This window comes from Rasamsonia byssochlamydoides, assembly GCF_041956645.1.
Source record: "Rasamsonia byssochlamydoides strain NRRL 3658 unplaced genomic scaffold VTN77scaffold_32, whole genome shotgun sequence".
NCBI classification, from domain to species: domain Eukaryota; kingdom Fungi; phylum Ascomycota; class Eurotiomycetes; order Eurotiales; family Trichocomaceae; genus Rasamsonia; species Rasamsonia byssochlamydoides.
In genome coordinates, this window is record NW_027192415.1 from 173,425 (window position 1) to 194,838 (window position 21,414).

Consider the following 21,414-nt stretch of genomic DNA (forward strand, 5'->3'; position numbering starts at 1 on the left):
ATATGCGGTGCGCAAGTCGAATCCAATCCAATCTACTCTGTATGTACTCCGTACAGAGTATTCCGTACTTGATAGTCCACTCCGGTCCAGTTCAGTCCGGTCCAGAGCATGTACTATTTACTCTACACGTTCCCATGACTTCGGGTTCGGACCGAAGCGTTCCAGAAGTTAGAACGGCATTAAGCAAGCGAACGGTGAACCACTTGCCCACTACTACTACCCCATCCAGGCTGAGAGATTAGCTAGCAGAGTCTGCTGAAAGTTTGCCTGGTGTCTTGCCCTCTTGCTGTTTCTGCGAATGCCCAGTTATGTACGCATTTATTGTCTGAATGAGTAATTATTCACCACTCATTTTTTTTAACTCAGAATACGTCTATAGAGTTAGACTCATAGTGCATAGATCCAAGATCATCAAGTCACCGATCTGCTGTAGTTTTAACCTTAAAGTTAACTTTATTGAAATCTTGAAAAAACTTTCTCGGAGATTTTTAATAAAAAATGTCAATGTACTAGTATATGAAAATGTATACGTTATTTTCCTATATAACTATCATTACGCATGCATTTTCATAAAGCATATCGGATCCCTCGTAGCCTTGACCCTATACAGACAGACATCTGCACATCTTTAGTCAAGACAGTGATTGCAAACAGAAATAGCACTTTTCAATGTGTGGTCTAGATTTTTCTTTCCTTTTTTTTTTTTGTCGTTTATTTTTTTTTCCCTCCGTGTCAACTGACTAAACGTACTCGTCCGATGCCTTTGTAACCTGCCGCGGCAGGATCAACCGTTTCAAGCCCATCCACGGTGTGTTGACTGGGCTTTCGCCCGTATACAGGAACGTGTCGTAGAGCCAGCCTCCGAACGTCGTTCCAAAGAAGGGAGCCACCATAGGGACCTGCACGTGTCAGAATGGCCGATTGAAAATACCATTTCAAGTGGTATAGATACATACCCAGAAATAATAGTTTCCAGCCGCCCACACCTCATGGCCGTACCCCAAAAAGTACGAGACCAATCGAGGACCAAAATCACGAGCCAGATTGATCGCGTAGCCCGTCTCCCATCCAAAACACGCACCGATGCCAAAAATCAGAAAGAACAATGCCAACGGTGTCAACGGCCCCGAACCCAGGTTCTTGTCGTCCTTGAGCGCAAAGATCACAAACATCAAGATCGAACTGGCGAGAAACTCGGAGAAGAATTGCCCCGTCTTGGTCATGAACGGCGCCGGGTACGTGCAAAAGATGCCCGCCGATGCGTGGTCCGAGTATCCCGGCACGGTACGAATATTTGGCCCCCCCTCGAAGGCGTCGATGGCGGACTTGTAGTTGCCGTAGACGATGGCAGATCCGCACATGGCCCCGAGTATCTGCGCAAGCATGTAGACGGGGAACTTGCGCCAGGGGAACTTGCGGAACACGCAGCTGGCGAACGTCACGGCGGGATTGAGATGGCCGCCAGATATCCCGCTAACATAGACTCCGAGCATGACGCCCAGTCTGGGAGAAATTATGTCAGAAATTTCAGTTTCATGAAGATTCAGACTTGTGCTCACCCCCAACCCCAGGAAATAGACTGATAATCGCCCTTCTGATCGTTGCTGAGAACGACCTGCGCGACGACGCCGTCACCGAATAGGAGCATGATCATCGTCCCGAAAAACTCGGACAAGGGTTCCCGGCAGTAATGTCTGATGCGGCTCCAGAGGAGTCGCCTCCGCGGCTCATCCTCGGAATAGGCGGGCAAAGGGGAACTCGGAGTTTTCACTTGGTTGTCCACATGGTCGGCAGTGATGCCACTCTCGGAGCTGTTTATCATTTCAATAGTTTCTTCCTTGCCTGCCATGTCAGCTCGTGAAGGTAATAATAATAACCCTGTAGAGAAATATGAGAGACGCCGCCAGGCCGGTTCGATCGCTGTAAGTACCCGACAACCATCTCACAGGCACGCAGAGTAGATATATGCAAGGCCATATGGCGGTCACACCGAGGCACAGGCCAGACGTACACCGCCGTATCTTTTTCACTTGACGAACTCTTTTCGGAAAAGCACTCCTCACGATGCCGGACGATGACGTCCATCTTGAACATACAGAGTGGAAACTTTCATGTGGCGTCCAATCGTGCTCGACACATGGCGTCGAGAGAGCGTTGCATGGATGTGGTTTCAAGAGACACAAACCCCTCCGCATGGAGTAGCCTGGATGAATCCTACAATCCAATCCTTTTCTCTCCTGGTGTACCTATCCCGGGCCGGCTGGATGGTCACACCAATGCCGTGGTATCCTGCAATGGCACCGGCGTGGTCGACGTTCAAATAATGTGACACTTGATTGGAGAAGAAGCTGACGCCAACATGGGGGATTCACAAGTCGAGTTGGGATTGGTAAGTCCAGGCTAGCCGGCTCCTACAGCGCCAACCGAAGTCGCCAGAAGCCTTGCAAGACTCGTGCTGTTCGGCACCTGAGATTCGGAATGAGATCGTGTATTCCGTAATGAAAGAGGAAATTGTATCCACTGACAACGGTGGAGATGTCACATGTACAGTAGATCCATATATAGATATGAGCCCTCGAAAGTTTCAGTCCCAGATGAATGGAAGCGATCTTAACAAAGACACCTGAGAACACCATGGGGCCATGATTTCCCGATTGCTGGCATGGCGTTTTTCCTCTTTTTTTTCCCCCTCTCGAACACTGATCAGCGATCTTGTCAGTCACATGTCGGGTCCTGGCATACCCCAGATTTTTTTTTTGTGTTCTGGATCGTCTGCTAATGCTAACAGGATGCACTGTTGTAGTTTGTTTAGTGGAGCAGGCTGGCTAGCGGGTGGCACAACGGGAAACCTCCGTGCCGATCTCTTTGCCGGTGCGGTCTGGATGGCGATGGCGTCGTGCAGCGGCTGAAGCGAACATCACATGTCCGGAGAATGCCCCGATGTAGTCTGGAATATTACGCCAAGCCAACGGTCATCTACCAATGCATCAACTCGGAGTTCAAGCTGAGATCCAACACTCTCGTTAGGCGTCCTGAGCGTTTCTCCTGACCAGTTAGCTTGAGCTGTTGTCGAGATGAGATGAGGGGTTGATCAGTACAGAGTACAACCCCATGATACGCTGCCCTCCTCCACGAGGCCATAGCGAGATTACATATTAGCCCTGTTCTCTGTAGGTTCTTTGTGCGGCTTTATTTTATTCCTGTTGGTCTTGGAGCGGATTGTGGACAGGCTTCCCCGTTCGATGAATTTTCTCCCGAGCCTGACCAATGAGGGCTTCCGCTCGCGCGTCCCGGCGCCATCTCCGCGAAGATGTTAAACTTCCCCGTATTCTTCCAATCCATTCCATTCTTGTGCATCAATCAATCACTCGGAGTCATGGCGCTACCTGGGCTAGTTCGTCACGGAGCCCCCGGGCGAATGCAACCCCGACCTGACCCCGCAGAATCCCTGCAATCGCGGAGAAATTGTACAACCTGAGCTGTTCTCTTAAAGATACCGCTCGTCGCGGCGATAGCAGCTCCGCGGGCAGGAAGGATGCTTTTCTGTCCTCTCTGACTGCTCTATATATAATATTTACCGGATCTCGTGGAGAATAGGCCTTTCCGGCGCAAGAGTGAGTCATCATGACGGCCTCAATGGCATCGGAGATCTTTGTGGGCTCCATCGACCAAGGCACAACCAGTTCCCGCTTCTTGATCTTCAATCGAGACGGAGAACCAGTTGCCTCCCACCAGGTCGAATTCACCCAGATCTACCCGAACCCAGGGTAAGCCAGAGCACACCGGAGCCATTGCTTCGGCAAGCGCAAGCTGACACCCGTAGATGGCATGAACATGACCCCCTCGAACTCGTCTCGTCCGTCGAGACGTGTATCGACGAAGCCGTCAAACAATTCGAGGCGCTGGGTCACTCCCGGACTAGTATCAAGGGAATTGGCATCACCAACCAGAGAGAGACCACCGTGCTCTGGGACTCCGAGACCGGAGAGCCGTTGTACAATGCCATCGTCTGGACGGATACCCGATCCCAGGCCATTGTCCAGGACTTGAAGACCCGGCCAGGGGCGGCAGACCTCCAGCAGATCTGCGGCCTCCCGCTGTCGACATATCCTTCCTGCACGAAGCTGCTTTGGGCGCTGGAGAATGTGCCCAAGGTGAAAGAGGCATACGACAAGGGCAGGCTGGCGTTTGGCACGGTCGATTCGTGGCTGGTGTATCGCTTGAATGGTGGACCGCAGGCCAATGTCTTTGTATCGGATCCCACCAATGCCTCCCGGACCATGTTCATGAATCTGGAGACCCTGCGGTATGATGACACGCTGTTGGACTTCTTCGGCATCAAGGGAAAGGTGCATCTTCCTCAGATCGTTCCCTCTTCGGATCGAAAAGCATACGGGTCTGTAGCCTCCGGCACACTCGCAGGGGTTCCGATTATGGGCTGTCTAGGAGATCAGTCTTCCGCATTAGTCGGACAGAAAGGATTCTCTCCCGGGCTGGCAAAGAATACTTACGGCACGGGATGTTTCCTCCTGTATAACGTCGGGGATAAACCAGTCATCTCGAAACACGGCCTGCTGGCCACCGTCGCTTACCATTTCGACGGGAAGCCGGTATATGCGTTGGAAGGCAGCATTGCCGTCGCCGGTTCTGGCATCAAATTTCTTCAGAACAATCTCACCCTGTTTAAGGAATCCAAGGAAGTCAATGACCTGGCGGCAACGGTCGAAGATAATGGGGGATGCATCTTCGTCACCGCCTTCAGCGGGCTATTTGCACCCTACTGGATCGACGACGCCAAAGGCACCATCTGTAAGTCATGACTCTGAAACGAACAGAAGAGGAAGCCATCTGACGCAGCGCAGTCGGCATTACTCAATATACCCAGAAAGGCCACATCGCTCGGGCCACCCTCGAGGCGACCTGCTACCAGACAAAAGCCATCCTAGATGCTATGGAAAAGGACAGCGGACATGCTCTGTCTGAACTCGCCGTCGACGGCGGCATGAGCAACTCGGATCTTGCCATGCAGGTACGTTCAGCCTTTGCAGGTAGTATGACTAGAACCTGACTAGGTATCACCAGATTCAAGCAGATCTGATCTCCATCCCCGTGTACCGACCCAAGATGCGCGAAACGACCGCGCTGGGTGCCGCCATCGCAGCCGGTCTTGCCGTCGGTCTGTGGCGCAATTTCGCTGAACTGCGCGATATCAACCGCGCAGGTGGGGCAGTCTTCGAGCCGCAGATTTCTCGCGAAAAGAGCGCGGAAATGTTCGCCCTCTGGGAGAAGGCAGTCCGCATGTCGTCGGGATGGGTGGCGCGAGACAAGGAGAAAGAGAAAGAGAAAGAGTCCAATTCGGCCCGCGATGTCAAGAAGTCGGCCGCAGCGGCAGCAGTCAATGGTCATGCCAATGGTCATGCCACTGCCATTGCAAATTCCCATGTCTTCGACGACCTAGACGACGCGGACGAAGAGGACCTGCTGCTGGAATTGCGAAAGATTGAAATCCAGCAGCGGCTGAAGAAGCTTCGGCAAGCGAAAGGCCAGCTAGCGAAAGCATGACAGAGTTGTCCTCCTCTCCGTGCTTTTGATCTCGGGTGTCTCTGCCTGTCGAAATTTCCGCCTATGTGTTATGTATACATGTATATATCCATGGTGTACCTACACAATAAAGGTGTACCAAGTACCTGAACAAAATAAATTATTCAAAACAAGCCCGCTTCGCCCATGGTGTATGTATGTGCATGTAGGTATGTGTATATGTATATATGTGCGTATGTACGGAATCTGTGTGGGGTATTTGAATTCAAGACGAATGGACATACATCCGTATATGTATGTATATATACTATACTGTCGACTATATTGCTGAGGAAGAAGTCATCATCCTTTCTGATCAGGATTTGCATATGTCGCTGTTCCGGTTTTCTGGCTCGAGTCCGCACCTGTCGTCAAAACCACCGCCATCACCTTAGCTTGTATCAGTTTGCTGATGCTGTTGCTGTTGCATCATCTTCTCTGCGTCCTTTGCCTTGTGCAACCCCAGCTTCACCATCGGCGACTGCATCAACGTGTCGAAGTTATGCACCATCTGCGCCTGTTTCAGCGAGATTGGGATCTCCTCACAGGCTCGCTGCCGCATCTCGTCTTCGTAAGCCTGCATGGCCTCGGCCAGTGTCTTCTCCCCCGCCGCCACGGTTTGAAGCTGCTCGACCAGCTGCGTCGCGTCCTGCAGCGCGTTGTTCAGTCCCTGCCCGCGAAACGGTGGCATCGGATGCGCGGCGTCGCCCGCGATCGTCACCACTCCCGCGAAAGGCGATTCTGACCAGCTCGACGATGGTGTCCACATGCTGCAGCGATCTGTCGGGAAGTTGATGTCGTCTGGAACTTCCAGAGCAGCGGTCCGCCAGGGCTCCGCCCAATGCTCGGCCCGAGATTTGAAAAACGCCAGGCGGGAGGCCTGGTCTGGGAAATCCTCGGGGCGAGGGGCGCCCGCCCACGACATGAACAGCTGGTACTTCCAGGCTTCAGGCGCGGATGGCGATGGCACATCCTGGATGGTGAGCAAGAACATGGTGTTGAAGTCGGGATGATAGCTGTTTTTCAGGATCGGGTGGCGCATGCGGAGGAATCGAGAGGTTTCGGCTGAATACGAGCAGGTGAAGTTGAACATGTGGATGTCGATCGGAACGACCTGTGCGGCGTCTTTGCCAACGAGCAGCTCGCGAACAATCGATTTGGCACCGTCGCAGCCGACTACGAGATCCCCAGAGACCGAACTGCCGTCTTCAAAAGTGGCAGTAACACCCCGGCCGTCTGGACCTCGTTTGACAGTGGTGATTTTCTTGCCATACTGCAAATCAAGCAAATCAGACATTAGCATGTCGTTGCCTTTCTATTTTTGTAGCTGAAATACTGACATTAATTTCAAGCCCCTCGCTGAACAATGCTCTCATTTTCCTCCTCGACACCCGCCTGATGCCGACTCCCGGCATCGCAAACAGGAGCTCACCGGTCTTGCCGTTGTGGTGCGGGACGGTGTCGTCCTGGCCATCGTAGTAGGGATCACAGCAGATCTCTTGCAGTCGCTCCATCAGATGGGGCGGGATGCATTTCGAGATATATTCCGTTCCCCAGTGCAGGGTCATTCCCCATTCGCGGGGGCGGGTCTTGTAGCTGGAGGCATCCTCCCGTTCGAAGATTTGATACTCAATGCCTATCTACACGATGTTAGCAAGATGTAAACACATTATCCTGGCAATACTGTCGACCACTGCATACCTGCTTAAGCCCCTGAGCAAGAAGCAGCCCAGTCGTCCCTTACGCACGTCGAAGTCAGGCTCTGTTGTGTTCGATGCGAATGAAGTCTGATACTAACCAGCTCCGATAATGAGGACCTTGAAAGGAACCTTGACCTTGGTTGCCATGGTTGTGGTTTTGGTTTGAGGCCTATCAGGGACAAAATGTTTCGGAATTTTCGCACGCCGATTGGCCCATGCGTTCAGGGAAAGAAATCCAGAGCAATGACGATTTGTTAAGATTCTAGTCCAATTGCTGACAAGAAATCATCAAGTAGTATCCAGCGACAAGAACCGTTCCGTGGATGGGTTTCCATCCAGGGGCGGGGTTTGGGACCCGGAGCGTGCCGCTCCGAACCCATGGGATGCCGATCCTATTCGTAGAAGAACGTGGATGGCGTCGAACAAAGTTTCGGCGGCTCTTTCGCAGTCTCATCCTCAGCCGATAAGACAAATAGAAGATGAAGACGACGCCGAGCATGCCGATCACGGTGGCTGTCCAAATCCCGATTACAAGGGCGCGGGACGAGCAGGCGCACTCTTCTGTGTCCCGCGGATCTGAGTTGGGAACTGGACAAACACCTTTGTTCCATCATCCCCGTCCCGGTACACAACATGGCCGGCCATGAGTCTGTGGATGACAGGGACCATCCTGTCTCGGTGGATGAGAATGACGAGGGATATGCTGAACTGTATCAATCATCTGGGAATCCCCTCCGCCGTGCCTGGACTGCAGATGCGTTAACTTTTGAAACAACAACAGAGAAGGTTCCTCCACTTCGTCCCTCCGCTCGAGTATCTACAATTATCCGGTCGAGAATGGCCGGCAGTATCATGCATACAAAGCTGGCAGTAAGGTCCCCGCGGAGCAATTCCTGTCAGTCGATGTGACGCTCATGAAGAGTAGTTTATAGCCGGCCTAATGATGATGTCGGTATTCCCGTAAAGGCAGAGAGCTGGCCTGGCCATGGCTGATTGTCATGAGCGAGTTAGGAGGAACTCGACCGGTTGGATCTGATGCACGCCATGTTCGAACTCGTAACAGAGGGCGAGCTTCACCTGGCCCCGATCGGCACCAATCCGCAGCGGATCCTGGACATCGGCTGTGGCACGGGCATCTGGTGCATCGACATGGGGGATGCCTATCCAAGCGCCGAAATCATCGGCGTGGACCTGAGTCCGACGCAGCCGATCATGGTGCCGCCCAACGTGCGTTTTGAGATCGACGACATCGAAGACGACTGGACGTGGAGTCGACCTTTCGATTACATCCATTCGAGATACATGGCGGGGGCCATTAAAGACTGGCCCCGACTGATGGAACAATGTTTTAAGTAAGCAGGAAGGCTCTCTCGCTTTGACGTTAATTTCTGGGAGACATCGTGCTGAGCCTGACCAGGCATACCAAATCTGGTGGGTGGGTTGAATTCCATGACTTCGATCCCGACTACTATTCCCAAGATGGCTCTCTTCCCAAGGACTGTGCTTTATTGCAGTGGTTAAGTTACTGCCGTGAGGCCTGTGAGAAACGAGAGCGAACTCTCAATCCAGGAGGGCGACTGGGCCAGTGGATGAAAGACGCAGGATTTGTCAACGTGAAAGTCGTGAAAAAAGTGTTGCCGATCGGGCCATGGGCCAGAGATCCTCGACTTGTATGTCCTGTCTGCATTCTTCCTCTTTTCAGGGTCGAGTACCTGCTAATCCGAGTCGTCTGCTGTAGAAAAAGATTGGCCTGTTTAACGCGACACAACTGCACGACGGCTTGTCGGGGCTGAGCATGCGATTATTCACGAATGTGTTGGGATGGAGCCGCGAAGAGGTCGAGGTGTTCCTCATTGATGTGCGCAAGGATCTCAAAAACCCCCAGATCCACGCTTTGATGGACTTGTGAGTCTTCTCTCGAGATCGCCTGACTTTGACCAGTCATGTTAACTTCAACGCAGTTTCATTGCATATGGCCAGAAGCCTTAATTCGTATATCGTTTGGAGTCTGGAGCAAGGATCTGGGAAGACGCGTCTTACTAATATTCATAATTCATCAGACAATGAGGAGAGGGAGGCTCGTCACCAAGTCCGGTCGTGCGATAGGAATGACTCCATCTCGCCACCTGGTTCGATCAAGGAATTAGGAATATCAGCATTCCAAATTCGAAAGCGACGCTCTACCGGTCGGTCATACTGGCAAGGTGACGGACACTCGCAAGCAACGATGAAAGCGATGGGTGACCGGTGCTGGGCACATCTTGGGACGTGGTGGGATGCTCCTTCCGGAAGTGTTGGAGACGAACTATCACATGACTCGTCGCGACTGAACTGTCGAGCCGTTCCCGGTATAACGGAATTGAATCAAATACATGGCTCGTATAGATTACTACTCGGTGGCGGCTTCTCTGCTTTGTTTAGTTTTAGAATGGAGGGCGGCATACTCATACTTGTTCAGGGCGGATTTCTTGTCGAGGCATTCCTTTGCTATAGTTGTCTAGAGATCATGTACATGTACATATTCCTAGAATTAATGGTTTCTCTGTTCGTCAACTTGAGGTTTCTTGATTGATCGATTCCAGTCACGTTAGATGGGTTCGTCAGTGGAAATTGTCGAAGACTAGAGGGAGATCATATGGGAAAGCTAATGACTGCTCTATCGAAAATAAGAAAGAGGGAGGAAGAACAGAGACATAGGCTTTTTATAAGCCAAAACCACCATACTCGGTAGATTTCCGCCTTTGTCGCGGGTACCTGCAGGCTTCACATCCAGATCGCAAGCTCCCAGAACACCGACAATGTCTAATCAAAGTGGCTGCCTGTTTGTGTGATAAATTATTACCACTGTAGAGGAAAGCGCGAAAATAGAATAAAATGAAAAAGAATTGTTGTTCCAGAATATTAGGTAGATAATAACCCATATACTTACATCATAGTTCTGCAAAACCGGAGAATATGGCATTATTGGGGATCAATCGTCACAGCAAGGTAATAGCAAGGAGAGGGGAAATAGAAGTCAAGGAAAAGAAAAATCAAAAAGTAATCCATAAACCATCGACATAAAAAAAGAAAATAAAAGGCTGAATAACGGTCATACATTCAATTCATTCTTCTGGAGTGGGACTGGGATATATATATATATCATAGATGGAGGAGGGAGCGGAGCGGTGATAAAAAAAATAAAGAGAAGAGATATCATTTCCTCGTTTCGTTAACTTTCACGTCATATCATTTTTTTTTCCCTTTTCATTGCTGCTTACTACTCTCCCCCTCCCTCAAAAACACGCAGTTCATCTCCGCCCCCGGAGTGAGAGTGACCTCAAACTTCATCAGGGGATCCTCAACCCGGTCCTTGCCCGTGACCGGCATGGCGATGACCCGCTCGTACGTCTGGAAGATGCGCACAAGCGTGTAGCCCATTTCCAGCATGGCGAACTGCTGCCCAATGCAGATGCGCGGCCCGCCGTTGAACGGGATGAACTGCCACGGTTTGGGCTGCCAGCCTGACATCCACCGCTCGGGGATCCATTTCAACGGGTCGAAGTACCGCTCGGTGCCGATGTCGTCTGCGTACAGGTCCGGACAGCGCTGCATTAGCATGGTCGAGTAGACGATTCGCGTGTCGCGCAGGACGCCGATGGGCGACTGCCCGTCTCGCCCGCCGCCCCGGGGCAGCGTCGTGTCGTGCAGCGAGTAGCGCACGTTGAAGGGCACGACCGGGTAGAACCGCAGGGTCTCATTGATCACCGCGTTGAGGTACTTCATCTCCTTCAGGTCGTTGTACGTCGGCTTGCGACCTGCAGCGCCCACGCCGAGCCGCTCCGCGATCTCCGCGCGAAGCTTCTCGACGACTTCGGGATGGCGCGCGAGCTCGAAGGTGCAGAAAGACAGCGTCACAGCCGTCGTGTCGCGTCCGGCGAGAAGCACCGCCACGAGCTGATCGCGCAGCACGCGCGGGTCGCGGGTGAACCGAGCCAGGGCGTCGAGGAAGGTGTCGCTCTTCGAGACCTTCTTGTCCAGCTCCTCCGGACTGAGCGATAGTACCTTTTCTATGTACGGCTGGATGAAGTCGTCCATGACCTTGAGTTCCTCGCGGAACTTCTTGCGCGGCATAAAAGGGCTGAGAGGGCTGTACGATCGACTGACCGTCAGAAAGTGGCCAAATGGTGTCGTAACCATGTACTGTATGTACTGTAAGACACCTATTCTTGCATATTGACTTACCCCATTCGGAAATATTCGGCCTGCTTGGACTGCACATATCGAAACGCCTCCGCAAACCGGACCGTAGGGTTGTCCAAGCTGTTGGTGCCTTCTCCCAGCAGGTAATGCGTCGCGGCATCGAGGGTGTAGCGGAAGAAGAGTTCTCCCACCTCGACGATCTTACTCCCTGTCGGCGATGAGCTGCCTCCCAGAAGGTGGATCAGTTTCTGGACGTTCTGTTCGAAGATCTCGGTGTCGACAATGCGGTCGCGCACGAACATCGGCCGGATCAGGTGCCGTGACGCCGACCAGAGCTCCCCGTCGGTGGTGAAGATGCTGTCGCCGAGGAACTCCCTCCATTGCTGATGAAAAGTCTCTCCTTTGCCGAAGTCGGCAAACTGCCCGGTCAAAAGAGCTTTGATATTTTCCGGGTTATAAGTGAAGATGATCCGAGTCTTGGCCAGGGAGTTGATCTCCACCGTGGTGGGAAGATGGTCAAGACGACGGGCCTTTTGGGTGAGTTCCAGCGCCTTCCGCCAGTGTTCCAAGTCCTTGAAATTCCTGGCGGCCTTGATGGATTTGTAAATGAAATCGGCCGCTGGAACGCGCGTTAATTAAAGAAGGAAAGAAAGAGAACCTCAAGGGAAAACAATCTCCTTGGATACTCACCGACAGGGAGATAGGTCGGAATCTCCGGAGCCCTCGAACCCAAGCGCGCGACCTGCCTGGAGAAGTACAACTTTCTCGCCCAGAGCACAAGGAAGACGACCAAGAAGACCCTTCCAGGCGACAGCGCCGCCAGGATCACTTCAATCATGGTTGTCGATTCTCAAGTCAAATCGACGAATGGGTGATCTTCAGTATGGATACAACCCGGAGATTTTAGCAGAGAATAATTTTCGATCAATGACGACAGAAGACACTCTGGAAGCCTTCCACTAGAGGGTTAGTATATGTTGGAGAAATGGTTCAAAATATGAAGTAGCATCAGTATAGGGGTAATACTGACAACAACTCGGGAAGCCCTCCTATATCATCAGATAAGGTATCATCCCCTCGTATAGCGCTGGTTGAGAATATTTGCTGCGGGGAAAAGGATCCACGAAACCCGAGAGGGCCGAGACGTGGTAGCCTAGCCTGACAAACCGTTGGACGCATGTTTCAGCCCACGGTAGCCCAAATTTATTTTAGTCAGACGCTCAGGGTTTAGAGATGAAGAGTAATGGAAAGCTGATTCGTCTGGACATGGATAAGATCATAAGACGACCAGAAATTGCCATGCCGATTCCTAGCGGAACTCGGATCTCGTTCTCCACCACTCTAATACGTGGGGTTCATCAAATACTGAGTAAAAGTACGGAGTACGGTCCATGCTGTTGGCCAGGCTTGTTAGGTGTCCAGGAAGTAATATCTGCAATTCTGCATGGCTGTACTCCCTACTGCACGGCATTTGGAGACATTCATGGAGGTAGCAGCTGTCTTCTTCTGATTCGAGCAGAGCCTGTTGATCAACTTGATGACTTCCCTTTCTGCCAGACAGGCATGCAGGAGTCCATCCCCTTGTTGCACGTGTCAACCCACTGATCCTCGGCGCCTTCGGGTCTCGGAAAACAAGACTGCGGGGTTGGCGTTATATTGACTCATCCCATCCAACAAAGGAAAAGTCTTATCGATTAGATAGATGATTTCTGATTTTTCTCCACTTTGGTGTGGTTGGATGCTTGTCCAGAAATTGAGCGCTGACTGTGCTGACTGCATATGCCACCTTCCTTTGACAAGACTTTATTTTTCGGAATCCAATCACATGTATTAATTAATTAATGTGAACACCAATATCCATTTTACTATCTCTGGTCGAATCTCCAGGATATGTAGTCCAGTACTGGTGACTGGCAATAGAAATATTTTCGTATGTCGACCTACGAGTAGCTCTCCAGTAAGGCTGGACATAGGTGTCCTTGAACTGTACGTGGTACCTTAATATCCCGCAAGACAGGGAGCCATAATAATATAAAAGTATAATGCCTTCATAATACTACATACGCACTATTAGTAATTTGAGCTGATATCGTCTGTAATTTAAGACAGGCAATCGACATGACATGGACTCTCCACTTTCTCAGTTCAGTCACCAGGAACTTTTGGCAATTACATGAATAAACCGGGGACTGCTCCTCAGCAGGTGCAGCTTCTTCCGATATGTCATCGCACTTGCACCTTTTTTTAACCTTAAATACATGAAGTCCTTCCTTTTTTGAGTTGCATCATAACTACAATAGGTTTCATGATCCTATATGGAATTCTTACAGTGTCCAAGGCCATTGTTGTTAAGACCAACAATATCATAAGCATATCAAACAATTACATGTAAGGCATATAATAATACCACAACCGGGACAATCGACTCCGTTTACTTAGTACGGAGTAGGTAACTAACTAGAGGTACTGATGGATGACTAATACAGCAGCATGGGTGGGTGCCATGTGACTATTGTGGCTAGTGGCTATTGTTGTGATGTGGCGGTGTGTGTGTGGCTGTCATTGTCTTGGCGCGCTGAATTGCCGGAGGCAAGCCAACGGCTTTCATCATCTCCAGTCCTCAAGGGAACGCATACACTTCCCTTATTATTCTTCTCTTATTGTATCCACCAGTTCTGGGTTGCTATACCATATATCTTGCGGCCCTGATTGATGGTATATACATTATCTTCAGTGCTACTCTACTTTTGTGATCTGGTCCGCCCAGGTGGCGTGGGAAGAAAGCTCTTCCCTTGACACATTCTTATCGACCATTGTCTCTGGTCTCTCAGATCACATCCTGGTCGTGCTCATTCATAAAATGCCGCCCACAGTGACTCTGGGCACGCCTCTGGCGGAAGCCCTGAGCAACGTGGTGCAGCCCAAGCTGGTGGAGATGGGTTGGAGTGCTGATGGCGGCGAGGACTCGGCTCTGACAGAATATGTGATCCTCATGCTAGTGAATGGCAAAACCCAGGAGCAGATTGCTGAAGAGCTTTCAAACGACCTTCTCAACCTCGGTGAAGGCGACACGCAAGCTCTCGACTTCTCCCGGTGGCTCTTCGAACAGGTCGAGATTCTTGACAAGCAGATCAACGGCGCTGCTCAAGCCTCCGATCAAACCACCTCAGCGCAAGCCATCCCATCCTTCAACGACCAGGGAAACGCCCAGTCTCAACATCACCAATCAGGCCACCAGGACACGGAAATGGGTGACGCATCGGGCCAGGGCGACTCAGTGTATGTATCTCCCAGTCTTTCCGCTTCATGCAAATCTCAGGCTAACCACAACTGTACCAGACCAACGGGTCCTCGGGCCATGCGCAACGGCAGACAAGGTGGAAGAGGTCGACTACTAGGTCAGATCAATAAGAACATGGAACGAGGCGGCGATTCGATGCTTCATCGTGTTCGCGGTCAGCCCGGATCGGGGCGGATCAACTCGCACGCTCGCGATTTTCACAAGGGTCCGAGGGGTCAATACGGCGCTGGAAGAATGGGCCAAGGTAGACAGATGGGTCCCGGGATGCAGGGTGGACAGATGCACGGCTCTCCAGCCGGCAATATCATGCAGATGAGCCCGCAGAACCAGATGCAGCTCATGGCTCTCCTGGAAGAGCAGGCGAGAATGATGGCCCAGCTCATGCCTGGCTTCATGCCTCCTGCCGTAAACCCGAACTTCCAACAAGGTAATCAGGGTCAGCAGGGTAGGTCGCTCTTCGAACGCGTCGAACGCCAGCCGCAGCGTCAAAAAGGTGGCGACTTCGCGACCCGGGCGGCCCAGAATGGGATCTCTGTCAAGAGCCCTCACGACCAGACGGCGCCCGATGGAGATATGGACACGACAGCGGATCAGACTTCGAAGGAGGGTGAACAAGGAGAAGTCAACACAGACACTGTCTGTCGATATAACCTACGGTGTACGAAGAAGGATTGCCCTTTCGCACACCAATCTCCTGCTGCCCCAGACGGCATTCTAGTGGACGTGACGGATCACTGCCCGTTCGGTGTCGCATGCAAAAACAAGAAGTGTACCGGGCGTCACCCGTCCCCAGCCTTGAAGCTGGCCCACCAAGCCGAAGAGGTCTGCCGCTTCTTTCCTCAATGCGCAAACCCTCACTGTCCATTCAAGCACCCCAGCATGCCTCTCTGCCGTAATGGCGCGGATTGCAATGTCCCTGGGTGCAAATTTACCCACCTTACGACACCCTGCAAATACCGCCCCTGTCTCAACCGAAATTGTCCCTACAAACACACGGAGGGTCAGAAGGGTAGTTTTGCGGACAATGTGTGGGTTGCAGATGGTGCTGACAAGAAGGAGAAAACCCATGTCAGCGAGAGGAAATTTGTTGCCGATGAGAATGCAGAGGAGGAGTTAATCAAACCCGGTCAGGCTCCTGAAGGCACAAGCCAAGAGTTGGTCACTTGACATGGAAGGAGCAGTGAATGATACTGCAGCTTGCGCTGGGATGTTGCAGGTTGGCAATTGACCATCGCTTTTATTTTATTTTATTTTCTCTCTCTCTCTTTTTTTTTTCTGATTCCCTAGGTTTTGTTGTCATGTATTATTCCTGCAATGGGCGGAGACTGGGAAAGGGGCGTTGAATGTATGTACATTGAAATCTGATTTCATGAACTCGGGAGAATGAAGAGGCGTTAAAGATTCTGTGTGATGTCATATGCGAAATTGCAATTGCTCCAGAAGTAGTATATATTATCTATCCGGTTGATAGTTGTTGATATCGCGTACCATGATTCTTACTATTACGTAGGCACGTGGCCGTAACTTTCGGCACTGTACTGATCCTCTCCGATGGAGCTCCGCCGCAGCTTCCTTTTCTTTCTTTGTTTGCTGCCCCTCGAATCCCTCCGCCGAACACTTCCTAGCATGCTTATCTTCTGCAATGCGGAAATCATGTCTTGTTAGTCATGCATTCCAGACGATTCGACGACAATTGACAGTCCTTCACCATGGCCATCGCCGGGCCGTCCACTCCCGTGCGAAACCGTACGACGCCGCCGTCATAGGCGGCGGGATCACGGGCCTGACCGCCGCCTACAGGCTGGCGCAGGACCCGGATTGCACCAAGGTCACGCTGTACGAGAAGTCTTCCCGGCTGGGCGGCTGGCTTCAGTCGGAGACTGTGGATGTGGATGGTGGGCAGGTCGTGTTTGAGTACGGACCGCGGACGTTGAGGGCCGGGATGCCAGCATGCCTCCCTATGCTGGACTTGGTACGGATATACCGATGACCCTTGGCTTAATTTGCGGCGTAATTGCTAATTCCATCAACGTTCGTTCTAGCTTCTGAGCCTGGATTTGGAGGATCAAATCCTCGTCACGAGTCGGAAGTCTCCTGCGGCGACTAACCGCTACATCTACTATCCTGATCATCTCGTGCGTGTGCCGTCTGCCGACCCCAATGCGGGGGTTTTCAGGAATTTCTGGCGGAACGTGAAAACACTTCTTACGGAACCGGTGTTCGAGGATGTTATGTGGCGTATGCTCACCGAACAGTCGAGGCCGCCGCGAGAGGACGCGTACCGAAATCAGGACGAATCGCTGGCGGACTTCTTCGCCAGGAGGGCAAGCCGGAAAGTTGCTGATAATGTGGTTTCTGCCGTTTACCATGGAATCTACGCCGGAGACATCTATCGACTCAGCGCGCAGACGCTGATGGGTCCATACCGAGATCTAGAAAAGGAAGAGCGTCGAGTCCTTGGGTCGCTTTACGACCTTCAGAGGGAGAGGAAAAGATTTATTCTTCCAGACGACTTTCTTGCTATGCATTCCGTCGAACATCAAAGACCCCCGGAGCATTGGCGGGCCCTTAGTCAGCTCGTGAAAGGCTGCAGCGTCTTGACCTTGAAGGACGGACTGGGCGAGCTAGTTAGGAGATTGACTGCTGCCCTCAACGAGAAATCTGGAAAAGTTGAACTTTTGACTGATGCAGGCATCAGTTCCATTAGCAGGAACCAGGAAACTTCTGATTTGACGGTAGGCAGATCGGCATGAGTGTACATTGACGTGCTATAAAGAGACAACGAACTGATGGCAGCTCTCCGGCAGGTTCGATTCGGAGAGGGCAACTCTCGAATTCACAATCGCGTCATTGCTACAGCTCCGGCGCCTGAATTGGCCAAGATCATTCTTGCGGGTGTTGAAGGTGACCAGAAAGTGCCTCAGCGTACTACGAGGCTACTCGAGCAGCACAACTATGCGGTGACCGTGATGGTTGTGAACCTGTACTATGACGAGCCCGATTTGATTCCATATCATGGCTTCGGATACCTCATTCCTCGATCCATCCCGTTCGATCAAAATCCCGAACGGGCTCTCGGGGTTATCTTTGGCACCGAAACGAGTGCCGGCCAAGACACTGCTCCGGGAACCAAGCTCACTGTCATAATGGGCGGTCACTGGTGGGATGACTGGATCGAGTCCGACTATCCGGATCCTGACACCGCGATTTCGATGGCTCGTTCATTACTCGAGCGTCACCTCGGCATCACGGAAGCACCTTCCGTGGCAAGAGCTCGGCTCCAACGCAATGCGATCCCCCAATACACCGTGGGCCACCTTTCGCGCATGGACGACCTGTCGCAAGCCGCGCGCGAGGAGTTTGGCCAGCGTCTGACCCTTGCCGGGAACTGGTATAACGTCCACGGCGTCGGAGTCACCGACTGCATCACTCAAGCGTACCTTGCCGCGTCGTACGGCGTCGGTGCTCATCGGCCCGATCTCGCTGGCAGGATGACCAAACCGTTAAGCAAGCTGAATTACCGCGATTGGGACCTGGAGGGTGGCATCGCCACAGCCCCGGTCCGCTATTTCATCGGAACGGCAGAAGACGTGGCAGTCTTTGCGGTTGAAGCCAAGTGATCTTGATTTGCTCAAATTACCATACCATGCTCTTCTCCAAAGCAATATACTGTACTGTGCAGATCTTACCAAAGATCGCGCGGCATGGGGGGAAAAATTGCAAAAGAGAAAAAGTTTTGGCTGTATATTAGTTAGATGAGATCACTTGGGGTCTCCCCATGCTAGGCTTCAATTGAGGTCTAATTATTGATACATAGGTACAGTACATAAATATGCTAAGCATTGATCGAGCACGAGGCTACTAGGCTTGTTTGTGAGGGTGCTAATCCATACTCCCTCCTAGCCGGCGTGTTTGCTTCTTTTTTGAAATAGCTTGTTCGGTAGGAACCATCCGGCTCACATCGAGTAGCAGTCTTCGTGTCTGTTTCCACACCGTCACCGTGAGAGGAAGCCTGGTTCGTTCGGAAGGATAGGGATTTTCTTTTCCTTCGTTGAAATTCTCGGCGCAGGATCCAGGACAGCATACTATGGGATGGTGACGAGTCTCACCTTCGACGCTTTCTGCTGCATCGCCTGTCGAAGGAAATTGCACTCTCTCATCTGCTCTGCAATTTTCGGGGGCATACGTGCATCGCCATTTCGACACCAGTGGCAAGAATAGTCGATGTGGCATTGATCGTTTGCTGGGGCCTTTCATATGGTGCACCGTGTTGAAGACAAGACGCCATGCCTCACACGATTGACTTCCTTGGGCTTACCCCTCGGTGACTTTCTTCTCTCCGTCCGCGTCGAAGCCCAAAGCGTCCAACTGGCGAATGATTTCGTTGATTTTGATCACTTTCTCTAACTGCTCTGGGAGCAGAGATTCGCCTTTGTCCTTCTTCTCCCGCAGCTCGCGTGCCTGCCGGAGCTTTTTCTTCAGGTTTCGGACTTTCTTCTCTTTCTCCGCTTCTGGGTCGACGACGGCTGGTTGCTCAGCGTTCGCCTTGTCACCGTTGGTTTGGACGGCGCTCGTCACGTTGTTTTTGTCCTGGTCTGTGGCTGACGCTGCGTTGTCCTCACCCGCACCTGCTGCTTTGGCCCTCTTCTTCGCTTCTCTCCTTTTCGCGTTCTTGTTGCTGGCAGCCGTCCCACTCTTCGATGGCGTGGTATCCTTGAGGCCTTCTGCACCGGGGACCCCCATCGAGCCTCGTTTCTTCCAGGCCTCTGCGGACGGGTTCTTGTAGACTGCAATATCTTCGGGAGGGAGGTATCCAGGGCGAATGCGGATTTCTCGGCGCACAGAGCCGTCTGCACGGGTGGAAGCTGGGACATGTCGTTGGCCAGTGACGGCATCAACGACTATGCCGGAGGATGAGACCTGCTGCTTTGCGGACATTGTAGAGGTGGTTTATGGACGACGAGCGAGCGTTGCTCTTAGGAAGAGTGCACCATGCAAAGATTGCGCCTGGTAGAAACGACCTGAGTAGAGCAGTTTATATGATGAGAAAGGAAGACAAAGAGAAGCAGGACTTCCACTAGACGTAGCAGCAATGAGGGTATGTCTTGGATGGCATTCACTCATGTGGTGCTCCGTTGATAGTCAATCTTTGCCGGGGGCTGTTGGGTGGGCCAATCAGCGAGCCGGGGATTCCCGGCTACGGGATGCTTTTCGCGCTCAGCCGCCAACTTCCACCCGCAACCTCCAAAGACGACCTTTTGCTGCCAGATACCACCTCCGGTTCCTGTTGCGACCCCTCCAATTCGTCTTCAATAGCGTTGTCGCATCTGTCAAAATGGCAGGCGTAAGTTACATTTTCTGATATGTCCTCTGTGCAATTCAATGGCTAACTCGTGGGCTTTTCGCGCAGCTTTCCCAGCTCATCTACCAGCAAGTCTCCCTACGCTCAATGCCGACAATGGCAGTCCAGCCAGACTCGCTTTTCTAACAGATCGGTGCTATTATCTAGGACCTTCATTCAGAGGAACGCGGTCTTCCTGACCACGATCTTCGCTAGCGCGTTCGCTTTCGAGATGTACGTCTTTTCCCCCGCATCGAAATACGGCGGTTGCCCTCTTTCCCCAAATTACAGGCGACTGACTTTTGGTTGGGTTATAGTGCCTTCGACACGGCTTCGAACAAGATCTGGGACTCCATCAACAGAGGCGTACGTTATGACTACACGTGAGATGAAATTGGAGAACATCTAGCTGATTCTGATTCACCTATACAGCGGCAATGGAAGGACATCCGTCACAAGTACATCAAGAAGGATGAAGAGGAGGAGTAAACGCGACACAATCGATCCAGAGTTACGCTCGCCGGTGGATTGATCGGAAAAAGAACAATCCCGTGTATCTTGTTATATTATTCCCTTCGGGGTGGACAAAATCAATAGAGAATTTCTTCCATTTCTTTGACGTTATTCGCATGCAAACATTTTTTTCTTTTCTTTTTGCAATTAATTAATTCTAGCATCACGAGACTGCAACTGTAGTTCTAGAATAGTTGAGCATGTGTTGATGTGATTACTGGTGGTGGCGGAGATTCCAGACATGGATTTCCGCAGCCCGCTGGTCGGGTGGCGCTAGCGGGCTGTTCGAGGGAAAGAAAGCTGACCTCGAGAAGGTAGCTCTACGATGTCATAGCGAGGACACGGGCCTGCATCACCGCACCTCCACCGGATTCCTGTTAATAATTTCTTGAACGATCCCCCCAGACACCACCCTCGATCTTACTCGCTTTTTGCTCCAGAAATTAGCTAATAGTATTGATTCTCTCTGTGAGAGAGCATTGCAAAATCTTTCTCATTCCCTTTCTGCTGCGATTCTTGTCGCCACTTGAGAGCGCTTCACTGCGTGTCTCCAACCCTCCCCACTAAAGCCTCGCGTATGAATGATCAGTGACATTGTCGCATTGAGCCCCAACCATCACTAACTACTGTTATAGTTCTGTTGTTGACAGCTTGAAAATATAATCGTCTGACCGCTCCTGATAATTATCGGTCGGTTATCGGTTCTGCTCACCTGCTTGCTAAACTGCCGACGTTTCCCCCGCCAATCCCCCCTCATCGAAGCAGACGGTTTTCGTACTTGCATCCACCCCCGCATG

The 21,414-nt window shown here is 51.7% G+C and overlaps 9 protein-coding genes across 9 annotated transcripts; 5 read left to right on the forward strand and 4 right to left on the reverse strand.

Annotated features, from left to right (window-relative positions):
* Positions 1 to 740: 740 nt before the first annotated feature.
* On the reverse strand, positions 741 to 1,654 carry VTN77DRAFT_4647 (uncharacterized protein; the record flags this gene model as incomplete). The annotated part of the gene is made up of 3 exons (XM_069420729.1): positions 741 to 899; positions 957 to 1,503; positions 1,560 to 1,654. The coding sequence occupies 3 exons, from the start codon at positions 1,652 to 1,654 to the stop codon at positions 741 to 743; spliced, it is 801 nt and encodes a 266-aa protein (XP_069277609.1).
* A 1,970-nt stretch (positions 1,655 to 3,624) lies between these two features.
* On the forward strand, positions 3,625 to 5,562 carry VTN77DRAFT_4648 (uncharacterized protein; the record flags this gene model as incomplete). Its single annotated transcript, XM_069420730.1, has 4 exons — positions 3,625 to 3,767; positions 3,824 to 4,809; positions 4,863 to 5,029; positions 5,083 to 5,562. The coding sequence occupies 4 exons, from the start codon at positions 3,625 to 3,627 to the stop codon at positions 5,560 to 5,562; spliced, it is 1,776 nt and encodes a 591-aa protein (XP_069277610.1).
* A 409-nt stretch (positions 5,563 to 5,971) lies between these two features.
* Positions 5,972 to 7,427, reverse strand: VTN77DRAFT_4649 (uncharacterized protein; the record flags this gene model as incomplete). The annotated part of the gene is made up of 4 exons (XM_069420731.1): positions 5,972 to 6,853; positions 6,921 to 7,220; positions 7,282 to 7,319; positions 7,379 to 7,427. 4 exons carry the CDS (start codon positions 7,425 to 7,427, stop codon positions 5,972 to 5,974), a joined length of 1,269 nt encoding a protein of 422 aa, XP_069277611.1.
* Positions 7,428 to 7,913: 486 nt separating this feature from the next.
* VTN77DRAFT_4650 (uncharacterized protein) lies at positions 7,914 to 9,269 on the forward strand (the record flags this gene model as incomplete). The annotated part of the gene is made up of 7 exons (XM_069420733.1): positions 7,914 to 7,990; positions 8,062 to 8,150; positions 8,206 to 8,228; positions 8,292 to 8,632; positions 8,698 to 8,950; positions 9,019 to 9,185; positions 9,242 to 9,269. 7 exons carry the CDS (start codon positions 7,914 to 7,916, stop codon positions 9,267 to 9,269), a joined length of 978 nt encoding a protein of 325 aa, XP_069277612.1.
* Positions 9,270 to 10,526: 1,257 nt separating this feature from the next.
* VTN77DRAFT_4651 (uncharacterized protein) lies at positions 10,527 to 12,300 on the reverse strand (the record flags this gene model as incomplete). Its single annotated transcript, XM_069420734.1, has 3 exons — positions 10,527 to 11,409; positions 11,505 to 12,081; positions 12,153 to 12,300. The coding sequence occupies 3 exons, from the start codon at positions 12,298 to 12,300 to the stop codon at positions 10,527 to 10,529; spliced, it is 1,608 nt and encodes a 535-aa protein (XP_069277613.1).
* Positions 12,301 to 14,322: 2,022 nt separating this feature from the next.
* VTN77DRAFT_4652 (uncharacterized protein) lies at positions 14,323 to 15,930 on the forward strand (the record flags this gene model as incomplete). The annotated part of the gene is made up of 2 exons (XM_069420735.1): positions 14,323 to 14,741; positions 14,802 to 15,930. 2 exons carry the CDS (start codon positions 14,323 to 14,325, stop codon positions 15,928 to 15,930), a joined length of 1,548 nt encoding a protein of 515 aa, XP_069277614.1.
* A 475-nt stretch (positions 15,931 to 16,405) lies between these two features.
* Positions 16,406 to 18,383, forward strand: VTN77DRAFT_4653 (uncharacterized protein; the record flags this gene model as incomplete). Its single annotated transcript, XM_069420736.1, has 3 exons — positions 16,406 to 16,735; positions 16,806 to 17,498; positions 17,571 to 18,383. 3 exons carry the CDS (start codon positions 16,406 to 16,408, stop codon positions 18,381 to 18,383), a joined length of 1,836 nt encoding a protein of 611 aa, XP_069277615.1.
* Positions 18,384 to 19,077: 694 nt separating this feature from the next.
* On the reverse strand, positions 19,078 to 19,701 carry VTN77DRAFT_4654 (uncharacterized protein; the record flags this gene model as incomplete). The annotated part of the gene is made up of 1 exon (XM_069420737.1): positions 19,078 to 19,701. The coding sequence occupies one exon, from the start codon at positions 19,699 to 19,701 to the stop codon at positions 19,078 to 19,080; it is 624 nt and encodes a 207-aa protein (XP_069277616.1).
* Positions 19,702 to 20,098: 397 nt separating this feature from the next.
* Positions 20,099 to 20,593, forward strand: VTN77DRAFT_4655 (uncharacterized protein; the record flags this gene model as incomplete). The annotated part of the gene is made up of 5 exons (XM_069420738.1): positions 20,099 to 20,107; positions 20,174 to 20,193; positions 20,273 to 20,338; positions 20,422 to 20,470; positions 20,537 to 20,593. The coding sequence occupies 5 exons, from the start codon at positions 20,099 to 20,101 to the stop codon at positions 20,591 to 20,593; spliced, it is 201 nt and encodes a 66-aa protein (XP_069277617.1).
* Between the last annotated feature and the right edge of the window lie 821 nt (positions 20,594 to 21,414).